The sequence below is a fragment of the Morone saxatilis genome, unplaced genomic scaffold (genome assembly GCF_004916995.1).
Source record: "Morone saxatilis isolate NCDOM2014 unplaced genomic scaffold, NCSU_SB_2.0 Contig17, whole genome shotgun sequence".
Lineage (NCBI taxonomy): Eukaryota > Metazoa > Chordata > Actinopteri > Moronidae > Morone > Morone saxatilis.
Window position 1 is genome coordinate 7,696,341 of NW_023339729.1, and position 15,633 is coordinate 7,711,973.

The window sequence follows — 15,633 nt, forward strand, 5'->3', positions numbered from 1 at the left end:
GGGGGGGGGGGGTTACTGTAGAGTGAGAACATGTTGTTATCAAAATACTGAGACAACACCACAGACTCAAGTGGACGTGAAGTCACATGTATGTGTTTCATAACATGAGTGAGCTCCACTGACTGTATGTTACGTCTAATGAAACATTGTTTGCTGTGTAATTACAGCTTCATCCACAGGTCAGGTTCCTCAACTGCTACAGTGTTTTATGTAAATGTTACCCACGCTCGACAAGCTCTCCTGTCGGCCACATACCAGTTTAAGAGTTGATTAAGCAGGTAGAGTTATCTTCTGTTGAGCAAGGAAATGTCTCTGTGGACTTAATTTCACCTTTCACAAAAAATGTCAATGTGTCTGAACAAAATCTGAATTATTTGTTGCTATGTATTTTTTTGTATTAAAATGTATTGTTTTTCAGTTACCAACTTTAAAAAAAAATAACAAAAAAAAAGATGATCAGCCAGGCTTCAACTTACAACTATTTTCATTATTGTTAAATTTTTTAGAGTTGTATATAATTCAGAGTTTGTCCGTAAAATGTCAGAAAATAGTGAAAAATAGTCCCAGAGCAGAAGGTGAGGTCTTCAAATTGTTTGTGTTGTCTAACAGTCCAAAACCCAAAGATATTCAAATTACAATGACATAGAACAAATAAAAGCAGAAAGCCCCTCACTTTTGAATGGCTGAAATCACAGAATGTTAGTTTGATAACTGACTTATTGAGTTATCAAAATTGTTGTAGATTAATTGTTTAACGATCAACTAATCGATTATTCGACTAATTGTTTCTGCTTCAGTTCATTCCAGTGACTGTGACTGTCAAGTCAACTAATGGATTGATTATTTCACTGCTCATGCTATGTAGAAGCTGGATAATGAACAAATGTGAAAAAAGTTTAAAGTTTTAAATGTCAACACCAATAACTGTAGCATCATTATACGAGATGAGACACCAGACTTCACTGTGGCACCGTGTGTATTGTGCTCTTCTACTGGGGCTACTGGGGTAACACTGTGTGTACGTGTGTGTGTTTAATTCTAGTGTACAAGTCACCGGAGTACGAGTCATTAGGTTTTGAGCTCACAGTGGAACGGCTGGTTTCCATTGGTTACCCCCAGGAGCTGCTCAGCTTTGTCTACGACCCATCCTTTCCCACCAGGTCAGACCACTCACACACACACAGACATTATGCTGATGATGATGGCGGCCAACTGCTGCTTTTATGGCCTTGTCTCTTATCACTTTAGTTCCTCTCAGTCTATAATGACAGTAACTGTAATTATATCACAAATGATGGCAAATTCAGATATTGTTTTTATGGTAGTTGGTAAGTTAGAGAAGTTGGTTTAATGTGGACTTATTTGTTTATTTCTTCCTGATTTCAGGGGCCTTGTGTTTGACACCATGTATGGAAACCTGTTGAAGGTTGACGCCTATGGTAATATCCTGGTCTGTGTCCATGGTTTCAACTTCCTCCGAGGGTGAGTTTGTCACCCCCCCCCCCAAACAATTTGTGCTATATGTCAAATTTAAATGATTTAAACTTAAACGAAGAATTAATCTTGTATTTTCTCTTTTCCCAGCCCTGAGATCCGTGAACGATACCCAAACAAGTTTATCCAGAGAGATGATACAGAGCGCTTTTATATCCTTAACACACTCTTTAACCTGCCAGGTAAGTTCTCTGAGCACTGAGGAGAATACTACTACTGTTAAAGAGAGAGCAAATTGGCAAGAAATCACATTATCCCGATTAAAAGCTGAATATTACTTTTATGGGAGTCTCCAGCAGAAACCTTTCAATTGTGTTAAAGACAAGTTTGACCAAGCTTTTCACTTCTGATAACATCTCCCTGTCTTTCTGTTTTTCTTCACAGAGACCTACCTCTTTGCTTGCCTGGTGGATTTCTTCTCCAACTGTGACCGATACACAAGGTGAAGAACTTTTAGTTACACTATCTGTCATGCAACAAGTTTCTGGGCACCACATGGTGACACAAAGACAGTTCCGAGCCAAACTGGGTCAAGAGCAAGCCCTACAGCATGGGAGGGTCCAGGTGTCTCAACTGCTAATCTAAGCTAATTGTTTTAAAGTGGAAATCAAATGGGAGTTCAGTCAAAGAACCCTTTTTTTTTCTATAACAGTGATTTATTAATCTCTTCTACTAATTGTAGAAAAGCATGGATTCTTCTCAGAATGAGATAGGAATGGATAATGTTCTCACTAACTTTTTACAGAGAAGAGAGAATGAAATCTTGATAACTATAAGATAATCTTTTAAATGTTACTGTAAGGAGATAAAATGACCTGTAAATTTGTTGAGAATGTAATCTGGAATGGCTGCATGTCTTTTGTCCTCTGAAACCTGGTTGTTGGTCTTTTAGGGGGAGAATGCTTTCCTGTTTGGCTGGGGACCCCTCCAACAAGGGAAGGCTATCCCATTTAAAAGCAAACAAAAAACAAATGTCATGTTTTTGAAAAACCTTCTGTAAATATGTGGCCTGTCCGACGGCTGTGTACGTGTGTGTCTCTGCTCCTCTCCTCCAGCTGTGAGAGTGGCTTCAAAAATGGCGACCTCTTCATGTCCTACAAGAGCATGTTCCAGGATGTCCGTGACGCCGTCGACTGGGTCCACTTCAAGGTAAGACCACTGTGATGGTTGGGATTTTAACCTCAGTGTGTTATCACGCTGATGCATACACTGGCTTCACATTCATGCCTGGATGCTGTTCAATTTAACCACAGCCTGTAATGCTTCTGTCTAGACATGAATACTTTCAGTGCTGATGGCAAATTGGCCTTTAGACTTATACAAGCAGCCAACATTAAGTTTGCTTTTTACACCTGCAGTTTGGCTCATTTGGTCTGAGTTAGGCATGGGATGATTTCACGTTACTATTATCCTGAACAAAATATTCCAATTCACTATATTATCGCGATGAACATCAAAATGGCACTAAAACATACTGTATACTACTACTATACATACTGTATATACATATCTCTTCACCTTACGTTTAGTTAAGAAACAAACATTTGTCAGTCTTTAGTCTGGAATCCATAGTAGTTTCAACCATTCCGGTTTAACTCGTTTCTGTGGGGAACATTACGTACAAGCCGAGCCATCAGCCTTGACAGGCCTAGGATTTTGGAGTGACTAAATGGAATGAAAAAAACTGTACGTTAGCAAGCTAGATAGCTTTTTCAATTCACTCATGTGAGGATATTAACAATTATCCCGATAATGGAAGTTCACAACAATATACTTATATCTCAGAGTTTTTTATGACTGTACGCTACGATAGTACGATAGTATTATATATCGGTATTATCCCTAGTCTGGATCAAGGAAATATTTTAAATTTTTACTAGAGCTGTAAGTTGGAAGTGGAGGTAAGATCAGGATTTGTTTGTTTCGTTATGTTTAGGTTAGGAATAGGCCAAAAAAATCTTTTTATATATAAATATATTTAACATGGAACGATCCTGTGGTCGTATTTGTTTGTTGTCTCCCGGTGTTTTCACTCATCATTCATAGCTAGCCAAGTCCTCTGTTGATTCCTTAACCCAGCATTAAATAATCAATGATTGAAGCACAGTTATCAAGACAACTTGTCAAGCAAACTAGATGGTGGCAATAGGCCAAATGGCACAGAGTCATCAAAGCCATAAATAGTCGCCCTCTGTGGCTATTAATATCCAAAAACCAGCCATCTAAAATATCTGTGCTGAACATATATTAAGTTGTTGTCAGAGCAAGGGATGTTCTGGTGGCCCAGTGGTTGGGATGTGCAATTTATTTGTTCTACGTGCACTGGAGATGTGTACATATGTAGGTAATCCTTTAATTTTTTATTTTTTGCAATGCATGTAAAGTTGTGTTTAGAGTTGTTTTGTATTAACATTAAATCTATCACTGCTGTTATCAGTGCTGCTCATCCTGTACAACCCACAGCTGAAGGCCACAAGTCCTCGTGTTCTGTGTGGGTTGTCTCTGACGACTGTTCCCAAATTATTGCTGAATGAAATGACTAATATTGATGCTGCTAACTTAAGGAGGTGATGTTTCTGAAGATTGTGTGGTTGAAATGTAGATTGTCAAGTCTGTCTCCTGTGTGTCACATTGTAGGGCACTCTGAAGGAGAAGACGGTTGAGAACTTGGAGAAGTATGTAGTGAAAGATGTAAGTAGTTTGTATTCATCAAGGTTGCTACAGAGCGCGCACACATACACAGTGTCACACATTTTTGTTTTACTCTGAGAAGAGTAAAACAAAAATGTGAAAAGAGGTTTTGTAAAGATGCTTAGAGCTTCAGTCTTTTTCTTTCTTTGTTTATTCTCTGATCCCACCAGGGGAAGTTGCCTCTTCTCCTCAGCCGAATGAATGAAGTCGCCAAGGTTTTCTTGGCTACCAACAGTGACTACAAATACACTTATGTGAGTACAGGCATGCAGTAATGGTAGAATCTTCATTTCTGAGGGGAAAACAGTATTAAGTCCATTTAAAGACCACAGTGGTGATACAGATGATGATGAATTAATGCTGAGTTCCATTTCTAAGAGCTTCTACCTGTGTGTTGGCAGCACTAGCAGCTGCATTAACTCTAATCACCGCTGTGTTTGGTTTGACTGTCAGTCTGTGTTGTGTTCTCACAGAAAATCATGACCTACCTGTTTGACTTCCCTCATGGCCCGAAGGTAAAATATAGTTTTTCTTCCCCTTTGATCGCACTTGGAATAGTTTTGAATACACAGGTGAAGCTGAGGTTTTCCGTTCATATGTGTATGTGTGACTTTATTGCTTGTGTGTGTTTGTAACCCCCACAGGCTGGTACCTCCCACCGGCCCTGGCAGTCCTACTTTGATCTGATCCTGGTGGACGCCAGGAAGCCGTTGTTCTTCGGAGAGGGTACAGTGCTCAGACAAGTCGACACGGTGAGCAGACACACAACACACAGATAAGACTTTGCTAATAGCTGCGCTGCATGTGAACACTGACGTATCTGAACATGTTGCAGCCCAGCAGCAACGGCAGCACATAGAGGAACCAGTTCAGTAGTCACCATTTAAAAAAAAACGTGTTCGGACCATTGTCAGCACAACTTACGATGTCGATCAGGATTGTCCATCATCTCTACAATTACATGCTCTGTAGGTTCTGCTGACGATGGCTCTATGACCTAAACATTCATACTCGTCACATAATTTATATTATTATATTTAAAATAAAAAGGTTTTACATACTGGATGCACCCTTCAGGGTTTACCAAATCAATACAAATCTCTGTTTGTGCCAAGGTTCCTCTCACCAATGTGATATGTTTTCTTCCTTTCAGACAACAGGACGTTTAAAGATAGGAACCTACACAGGACCTCTGCAGCATGGTATAGTCTACTCTGGAGGTAAGACTCTAGTTTCCTTCAGTCATTCTTTGACCTAGTGTTGAGTTGTGTGCAGTCGTTGTGATTGACAAGCTTGTAATGTCACGTCATTCTCCTTTAGGTTCCTCAGACATTGTGTGTGACCTGCTGGGGGCCAAGGGGAAGGACATAGTCTACATCGGGGACCATATCTTTGGAGACATCCTCAAGTCCAAGAAACGTCAAGGCTGGAGGACGTTCCTGGTTATACCGGAGTTGGCCCAGGAGCTGCACGTGTGGACTGACAAGAGCTGTGAGTCTGTAGACACACGCATAAACACAGGCCTGCACATAGTAACATGCAGCTATAGCAGTTTGACTGTATGTGCATTTCCAAGTACTGCAGTCCTAATCACATTAGATGTATGTTATAAAGATCATATAACCAGTTGGTTCAAAGTCAAAACACACTGGATATTTACACTAGGGCTAACTAACGCTAGAATACTGTATATGCACTGTAAATGGTGTTTGCACACTAGTAGCGAGGATATTAAGGTTCAGCCTCTTCTCGTGTTTTCCAGCCTTATTCGAGGAGCTACAGGGGCTGGATATTTTCTTGGCAGAACTCTACAAGTAAGTCATGACCTTTAGCTTATTGTTCCCAGCAGTTCAGCTGCTCTTTGCTCTGTGCAGTAACATCGTCTGTTTGCATGCATGTGAGCGTGTGTTTGACAGGGGGTCAACAGGGTAAAGTCTAAAGGGTCAGCTCTCTCTGGCCGCCTGATAGCTGCCGACGCTGATGTTAGTTATAGCCTGGTACGATCTCGCTGTTGCATCCACCTCTTTGACACGTTACCTTTCAGCAGACTGATATCAGTATCCCTTTCTCGTCCTCATCATCTTTCTCCCCGTCCTTCCTCAGACATCTGGACAGCAGCAGCAACGAGAGGCCAGACATCAGCACTATTCAGAGAAGAGTCAAGGTATGGCCTTAATCACCTCTGTTTCTATGGCAACAAGAGACCTGTCCACATGCTTTCAACACTGGCTGCCAGAGACGGCCTACTTATCAATGGCCATGTTTACAGTATGTTTGATACAGTGTCTACTATAGTCTTATCATTAACAATAATCCACTTCCTCATTGTTCTCTCAGTGCCTGGTGAGGTAACTGCTGATTCAGTTGTGTCAATGAACAACTTCAACAACGCCCCTGATAAAGATACTATACTTACTAGGGTCAGGATAGTAAATCCTTTTTAGAAGTTGGTAAACATATCTTATTTTTTTGGCATGGATTTTGCAGGCTCACCAGTGTCTTCTCTTTTCCTTCCTGCCTTTTTAGAAAGTGACACACGACATGGACATGTGCTACGGCATGATGGGTAGCCTCTTCCGCAGCGGCTCCAGACAGACCTTGTTTGCCTCTCAAGTGATGCGTTACGCTGACTTGTACGCAGCCTCCTTCATCAACCTGCTGTATTACCCCTTCAGCTACCTCTTCAGAGCTGCACACGTTCTGGTGAGTATCTATCACCCTCAAAGGTTAGAGACAATACCAGTCTTTGGTGTACTGATGCAGATATGATAAGAAAGAATAAGTCTTGTCTCATTCCAGTAAAGATTATAAAACTTCTATAAATCTATAGACATTTCTTTGGGTCTAAAGTGTGAAAATGAAGGAAAATCTAGGGGCGTGAACTTGCAGACCTCTGTGGCCCATAGTGGCTCAAGGCCGCTACTAGCATAACACTGAACTGAACTGTCTGAATGTAATCAATATCTTTGTCTGTCAGGAGTCTTAGTGCAGTCAATGACTGTTATTTCTCTTACTGGTATTGATCAAGCTCAATCTGCGGCTGAGGGCGAGTGATATTCGCTTTCTTTCTTTCTTTATAATCTCTGAATCTGGCACCAGAGGGCGGTGAATGAAGATCATAGCTTTTTACTGATGAAAGCCCTATTCAGAAACTCTGGTTAAAGAAAGACACACCTCTTCCAGTAAGTCCGTTAGTGTTGCCAAGTTGTTTTCTCACATTTTGTCTTTCCTCCTCCCCAGATGCCACATGAGTCGACGGTTGAACACGCCCACGTGGACATTGACACGGAGTCGCCGCTGGCCACACGCAACCGCACCCACTGCAGCGACTGCAAGGACCTGGAGTGCAAACGCAACCAGCTCACCCGCTCTTTCAGTGAGATCAAACCTCCCAACCTGTTCCCCCAGACTCCGCAGGAGATCACTCACTGCCACGATGAGGATGATGATGAGGAAGAGGAAGAGGAGGAGGAGGAAGAAGAGGAGGAGGAGGAGGAGGAGGAGTAATACGCATAAAGAGGAAAGCCACGTTCCTGTTCCTGCCTTCTTATGTTTCCCAGTAGAGTCAGGTAGTTACCTCTCTCAAAGTGAGGCAGAGAGGAAAAACATCTCCAGTGCGTGTGTGTATATATCCATACTGTATGCACACAAACACTCACACACACACACACACATACTGGAGATTTCTATGGAAAGTGAAAAGGACCAGTAGCAAGACAGATCATATGACTGTCAGAAGACCATATGCATGCTTGGTCCTCTAAACCCAAGTTTTCCTAGCTTCATTATAGAAAAATACACTCTATGGTTTTTAATTGATTTAATTTGATTTCTGCATTATTCCCGTCAGACAGACTCATCGCTGAATGTTTTATAAGCTGACTTTTAAGACCTGCTGGTGGATTAGATAGATGTAGTCACATTTACACTTAAATCCATCCAATATGGTCAGTAAACTGTAGTTTTAATTCCAACAGACTTGCCTTGCTGACACAGTATGCAAATTATAATCAAACAAAAAACACTTTGCAGTTGCGGTGTCAAAAAAAAAAGAGAAAAAAGAAAAGATGCACATACTGTATTAAAACAGACATTTTTTACTGCAACATGGGAACAACATTCATATTTTTTTTTTCAATCTGTTTAGTTTCATCTTGTCTGTTTTCTTGTTGTTATGGAGGAGTGCTTTGTTCTAACTTGTATGTAAAGGTGTGCGCGCGTGTGTGTGTCTGCCAAAATAGACAGCATCCTGAGTGAGGGTAAACTATCCATCGTACTAAACCGAAGCACAGGAGCACTGAAGCACAAGCTGGCGTTAAACCAATCAATAACCAGATGCATTTTTTGTGTGAAGTTTGGCTGAGGAAACATGTTGTGTTCCCAGAGTGGCTCTTCAACTGATATTTGGTTACCAAGCAACAATGAGGACAAAGTACTGTAAACATATTTTATGCTGATAGACTCTATGACAACCCTGAACTACGACAGTGTTTCTGTAAATAGCGATCAGGTGAATGGTTTAACGCTAACATGCAGTATTTTTTCCACTCGGTTATTTAGGAAGATGGAACTCGAGTATTTCATTTGACTATTTCAGAGCGCTTTATTGTGGTAGGGGAGATGAACAATACAACACAGTTTGGATCAGCTCAAGCAGAGATGTTTGAAGTGATCTTTGTCAGGTGTGTAATGCAAAGAAAAGAGTATGCAAGGAAACAAGGATTTTTAGGTTCAGTAGGTCTACCGAAGTGCAGACTGTGATTGGCCTGCTTCGTTTATCTCCTTTAGTTTTTGGGCTTTGTTGGGCGTTCGTTTAATCTGCCGACCTCCAATTGTTGGCATCATCCGCTGGGGGTAATCGTGTTAGCAGAGAGCGTGGGGTTGAGTGCGTACAGTATTCTTCTGTTGGGCCCCGAGCACTGTGAAGTGACTCTTTCATTATAGTGTCGGTTCTAGCTGTGATCACTAGTTTAAAGCCTCTTTATTATTAATAATAGATATTAATAATAAAAATAGGCACCCTGACAATTTAAAAAAAAGATTTATTTTTGTTATGTATGAAGAGTTTACGTCTCAAAAACTCCTAGTTAACCTGCTTCAGCAGCAGTGTGTCGGTGTGGTTTGACTGAACTGACATTAAGTGTGTTTCCATACCCCTGTTTTGATGTGCATTTTCAATTCTGTGCCCCCCAAAAAAAGATCCTGAGTAAAAATGCAATGTATTTATTTTAAAAAAAGTCCAAATATGCTTTAAAAGTCTTTACTCTTGGTTGAAGTGGAAAGTTGGTGTATCAATAGGAACAACAAGGGGACAAAGTGCTAAATTACGCATAAATGATGACTAAGAATTGCAGCAGACAACAACATTAAATGAATACATGAAACAAACCTAAATGACAATATTTCCATCATGTTTCCACATCATTTTTGTTCATCTGAAGTTTGAATGGCACTCTTTTAATTACGATACTTCGTTGCACCTTCTTCTTCTGCAGTGGTGGCACCTGAATCTCAATCTCAATAAACCAATGAACTAATATTCTCAAAACGTGCAGTAATTTGCATTTTCCTTTACCTAATTTTTGTAAACCGCTTTAAAATTCATATGGAAACTGTCTCGTGACCAAACAACACCGCCCGCAACTGCCATCAGATTTTCATTCAAATGTTGCTTTTCCCAACGGAGCCCCGCCCACTTCAAACTAGTGAGAAGAGCACAGAGAAAAACACAGACTCTGCTATCTCTAATGTGAAATAACAAAAACAGTGCGTTCATGTAAGACCCCATCGTCCATAGCGAGACGCTCATGGAGAACCGCTTTCAGGGCCTTTAACCCAGGTATCACTTGTGTCTGTTTTAACACGTGTGTCCAAATGCAGCAGTGCAGTGCCGGTATAGTAATAGCACCGAGAGAGCTGCCAGAATTTCAAACACGGTGACTTGATCTTTTATTTTCTTTCCTATTTTAACATCCAGTGCATCCTGTATGTTAACATTTCTCACCTTTTATATTTAGTCTTCATATGTTGGATCAGTCCTGTAAGTGTTAGATCGGCCTGTTGATTTAGGCCACAAAAGGGAAGGAACATGCCGTCTATTTAATACCTGCATCATTTTTGCTTTGGCTTGATTTGGTGTGGACAAAAGGTGAATGTGTCTAACTGCGACTTTATGATGATTCATTGGATGAAACCTTGTAGGACACATTACAGCTGTTTATCTTTTATTTTTTCTATTCTTTTTTTTCTTTTTTACAAATGAAATAGTTGTATTATCAATTTATATTTTAGTTTCTTGAACATAGAATAACTGGATATGCTACATGAGGCAGCTGCGTTGCTAATAGGAAATGGCCGACTGTCTTTTCTTTGCATAATTTGCGTATGCATGTGAAAATAACAAGCATATCTGTTCTGCCAAGGTGGTTTATGGTAGCATTGGTTTTACTTCTATGTGGGCTCATTTCAGAAAAAGCTTTTTTTTGACATTTTAGTAGTTTACGCAGGGACAAAAACAACTGCAAACCTGTACAAAAGAAACTTGCAATGAAGGGAAATGTTAACAGCATGTTAAGTTCCGTAACAAAAATGTTCCCTGCAAACACCATTGGGTTATTTTTATTTTTCTAAGCTAGTGTTTTTAAATGGTCCTGGTTTACAGAACTGTAAATAGACATTTCCATTTCCTTTACTTATCATTTATTTTTTTCCAAAACGTTTTTTTTTTTTGTTAACTTTCATACAATACCACAGAAGTCTGTCGCGACGTTGAACTGACTAAAGCCTGGCCAATAGGTTTCAGTGCTTTAGGAAATTGTTATCCATCGTTGTGATGCCCACAATGCACCCACAATAACAACAGGTGCCAAAACAATCACCTTTCATTTTCTAAACTATAGTAATCTTTTGTTTTTATGCATATCAATTCATGTTCTCCCAAACAGTGTTTTGTTTGTTTCCAGAAATTACCCTACATACTGTACATTGAGGTAAATTACATAAAAATGTAGAATAAAGATAGTTTTTCATAATTTCCATGTTGTTCTTGTTGTTTATATCTTACTACTGTGCGAGGCTGGATTACCAACCGGGTGCAGCGGGCGATTTCCAGCCTCCATTGTGGCTGTTAGCTGGTGACAATTGAATTAATTGCTGATTTGTTTGATAATAAAATATTCTCCATTAAAGCACAATATAAACTAAAGTAAAAAGGTATTTAGCGCAACACTGCATTGTTACGTAACATGCTACACTTGAATAATTGCTACTTTCTAACACAGTGTATGGAAACTGTGAAGAATGAGGGTCAGTAGAGGCCCATGGCTCATTTCAAGTTAATCCGGCCCTGGGCGCCGGGTTAGTTTACTTGGTAGAGCTAGTGACCATGGACAGAGTCCTGCAGCGACCCAGGGTTGGAATCTGACCTGTGGCCCTTTGCTGCGTGTCATACCCTCTCTCTCTACCCCCCTTTCCTGTCTATCTCCAGCTGTCACTGTCAAATAAAAGGAAATAAAAATAACTTGTAAAATAACTACGACCCTGCAGCTACAGACCGAGAGACTTTTGTAAAATGATGAAGCGGTAACGTTGCCCAGATGAAAGGACAAGTTGGATGTGGATATTTCTACAAGTTGATGTTTTCATTGTCCTAAGACTTATGAAACGACTGATGGTAGACATGCACTGTGTCTCATGGAGGTTCACACACAGTTCATGAACAGTAATGACAAATCGCTGTAACTCTCCACAGTGTCAAGCTAATCAGTGTGGAATAATGTTTCCAACCTTAAAGCTAGATGTTGAAGTGAGACTATGTAACTTTTGTTGAAAAATTAGCCACTTTGGTTACAATTGAGAATAATTATAGTCGTATGCAAAAATGGAAATGCTTAAATGTCAGCAATATCTATCTTCAGGTTGCTAAGATTAGCCACCACAAGCTACTGGCCATGTAAGACTTTCGCAGCAAAATCCCTGAGTGAGTTGTATTGAGCAAGTGTGTTTTCTGTTGATTATGAGTTGAACTTATTGTTTGTAACAGGAAGAATATGTTTTTGCTTCTTTAAAAAATTGAACTGGACTTTAAAGTGCTACAGCGCTGCAAATTGGATCATTAGAAGCGAGTCGTAATCAAAGTAAACGGTCTCCTGGGTTTCATTAACTCACTGGCAGTAGAGTGGAAGACATTATTGTGTAATGGTTTGTCACACTTTTACAGTACAGGTCATGTTTACACATCAGGAGGGAGCATGTGCTGCTGCTGCTGCTGCATTTCCTGACTCAGCATTTGGCCTCAGTCAGTACAGCAAAGTTACTAAACTCAGAAAATGATAGCCAACAAATCAAACAAATATAAATAAATCTTTATATTGCATAAATGTATGTTGGATTAAAATAATGTTATTACTAATGAATAATGCAAAGTATTTGATTTATATTCCCTTATATTCTATTAGCAGCCTCTTGCTTCACTGTAGGTTTAAAGCAACACTATGTAACTGAACAGCAGCCACTGTGGCCAAAAAATAGTGAATGTTATGAAATATTATGAAAGTAAAACATACAGAGAAGACTCATTAAGTCAACAAATTGACTCAGTGACAGCTATACTGCAATATCTAAGGTTTGCCAACAGTGGCTCAGATTAGCCATCACAAGCTCAAAAGAAACCTTTCACCCACTATAAGTCCCACTATAATTGCTGTATTTAAACTACTCTGGTATTAAGAAAGAACGTATACTGAGCAACTGGCCGTTTTTATTAAAGAAAGAATACCAAAAGCCTCATAAGAAAACATTTAGAAGCAGCGGATTGAGTACATTGAGCCACCAACTGTCTGTCTGTTAATCATTCACTTTTTTATTAAACCACCAGCTGGTGGAGGCAATGGGAATGTTTTCTTCAGGAAGAAGAAGCATTATGGACAGCATATGGGTACAGTAGCAGCATTGGGATGGACAGGAGACCAGTTAAACACAGGCCTGCAAAGCATTCACATAATGGAAGGATGGTAATCTGTGTTCAGTATGTAGTATGGAGTGTGTCAGATGGAAAAAAAAGATAGTATGTGTGTGTTAAGTGGTGTATAACAGAATATTGAAATAACCCAGTCCCAGCTGATCCTTCCCCCCCAGTGTTTCCTGTTGTGCGTTTGGATTTTTGCTTCTTGTTCTCCTGTCAGGCACTGAGATCCACCGGCTTGTAAAGCAAAGCAGAGTACGAATGTCACAAGCACAAGTTTACAATCTGATCATCATTCATTGCTTTATCTCTGGAGTGATTGTCCCTGCAGAGCAGAGCGGGCCTGCTGCATAGGAGCATTTTCAAGTAAACAATAAACAACAGCGAACACAGCTGCAAACTATGTAGACGTACTCTGTGTCTGGTTATACAACCGAGACGCCCCTCATGGCTGAACAGATGGAAGGGCTGTTTGTCCGTGTGTGCTGTTTTCAGAGGCTGTCACATGTGGAAACAGCGACCACCAGTGGTTACAAATGGCAACTGAATATTAAAGAAAAGGCATTCAGCTTTAGGACACTGATGTTGCCTGTAAGGTGGCAAGAAAATTGCCAGCATACAGTACATAATGTTAATGAACAGGCCTGAAAGTGAAATCAAAGTAATGTCATAGTTAAAGAGTTAAAATCTACGCCCCTACAGATATGAAGTAAACAGAACAATTCTACACGAAGACTTATATAGGAAAAATTTCAAGCACACATACAGTATCTTAAAACTCATTCCTGTCTTTATGAGGTAAAACAATAAGGGCAAGAAGGTACTAAAGCAAATAAACAAAACAAAACAAAAAAAGTCTTTGAGGAATAGTTTGACATTTACACTGATTTGCTTTCTTGCCAAGAGAAGATTGACACCACTGTCATGGATGTAGAACTATAAAGCTGGAGCCAGGAGACATTAAATCTGTTTGACTGAAAAAAACATGGAGAAACAACTAACTTAGTTCTGGCTGAAGATAAAAAAACATAGCTTGCTATTTACTCTATGAAATCCATGAAATAGCGGGTTATAACCAACCGTAAAAATCACAACAAGAGCCAGTTCGCTGTTTCCATTTTTGATGCTAAGCTAAGCTAACCAGCTGCTGGCTCTAGACTGTACATTTAGCGCAGAGTTACGAGAGTGGCATCGATCTTCTCGTCTAACTCTCAGCAAGAATGCAAATTAGCGTATTTCCCAAAATGTCAAACTATTCTTTAATTATGTGTTCTTGAACTTGTGAAAGAAAAAAACATATATGGCTACAGTGTTTCTAAGATAAAATGAAATCAATATAAATATCTCTCTTTAATAGCAGCCAACATCGGTGAAGAATATTTTAGATTTTGATCTGAAGTTCGACCACACGAGATAATTATTTAAACATGGATTATAATTTTTACGTTGTGTGGGGGGAGGCCAAAACAAGTCTTAAAGTCTCTTTCACATTCACTGCCGTTCCAAAAATTAGCCTTTTATGAACTTGAACCACCGGGCTATGTTCTGGTAGACAAAAACAATGCCAAATAGGCACACGGTGCAACAAGAAAAATAAAAGAAAAGAAAACTGTAACACATAAACAGTGGAAAAGCATAGGTGTGTATCATTCATGGACATGTTTAATGTCGAGGTTACTTTTTGTGACGTTGATGATGCTCAACATGTTAGATGAGGTCATTAATACTGTGCAATTATCAAGTTTGATTATGCGTAAAATTGGCACAAAAAAAAAAAAAAGACACATAACCTCCACAGGCATAGGTGTTGGCACTTTCACACACCCAGTAACCCACCCCCCTCCTGGGGTGGTGGGTGGGGTTACTGGGGTGTGTGAAAGTGCCAACACCTATGCGCTGTGGAAGGTTAGTGGTGTCTCTTTTATTTTTTATCTTGTGCCAATTCTTTACGCATAATCCAACTGAATAAATTGCAGCAGTGATTCAATGACCTCATCCCCTAACCATGGTTGAGGGCATGCCAAATCCAACGTCCACAAAAAGTAACCTCGCGACATCTCAAACATGTCCCGCATCGAATGATCACACACCTATTGCTTTTCCCACCCTGTTTATGTGTTACAGTTTTCTTTTCTTTTATTTTTCTTGTTGCACCGTGTGCCTATTTGGCATTGTTTTTGTCTACCAGAACATAGCCCGGTGGTTCAAGTTCATAAAAGGCTAATTTTTGGAACGGCAGTGAATGTGAAAGAGACTTTAAGACTTGTTTTGGCCTCCCCCCACACAACGTAAAAATTATAATCCATGTTTAAATAATTATCTCGTGTGGTCGAACTTCAGCATCAAACATCTAAAAAAATATTCTTCAACCGTGTTGGCTGCTTTAAAGAAGAGATGATTTATGATTGATTCATTTTATCTTACGAAAGCACTGTAGCCCCATATATGTTTTTCTCCTTTCCAACGAAGCTTCAAGAAAGCACCAC

General features: G+C 39.8%; 1 protein-coding gene across 3 annotated transcripts in view; it reads left to right on the plus strand.

Annotated features, from left to right (window-relative positions):
* Positions 1-10,933, plus strand: part of nt5c2b (5'-nucleotidase, cytosolic IIb) — a 21,892-nt gene extending 10,959 nt beyond the window's left edge. The window contains exons 4-18 of one of the 3 annotated variants that reach the window (XR_004796643.1): positions 1,043-1,160; positions 1,387-1,482; positions 1,585-1,676; positions 1,879-1,936; positions 2,550-2,643; positions 4,132-4,185; positions 4,356-4,439; positions 4,659-4,700; positions 4,830-4,937; positions 5,339-5,405; positions 5,506-5,676; positions 5,948-5,999; positions 6,289-6,349; positions 6,523-6,605; positions 6,712-6,854. Coding sequence is in view for 2 of the 3 variants with exons in the window: in XM_035659529.1 (XP_035515422.1) it covers positions 1,043-1,160; positions 1,387-1,482; positions 1,585-1,676; positions 1,879-1,936; positions 2,550-2,643; positions 4,132-4,185; positions 4,356-4,439; positions 4,659-4,700; positions 4,830-4,937; positions 5,339-5,405; positions 5,506-5,676; positions 5,948-5,999; positions 6,289-6,349; positions 6,712-6,888; positions 7,426-7,692 (1,541 nt within the window). In the remaining variant the exon portion in view is untranslated. Of the gene's footprint in view, positions 1-1,042; positions 1,161-1,386; positions 1,483-1,584; positions 1,677-1,878; positions 1,937-2,386; positions 2,644-4,131; positions 4,186-4,355; positions 4,440-4,658; positions 4,701-4,829; positions 4,938-5,338; positions 5,406-5,505; positions 5,677-5,947; positions 6,000-6,288; positions 6,350-6,522; positions 6,606-6,711; positions 6,889-7,425 lie in introns of those variants that run through there. The other 2 variants (XM_035659529.1, XM_035659530.1) reach the window with 2 other exon arrangements.
* Positions 10,934-15,633: the final 4,700 nt, after the last annotated feature.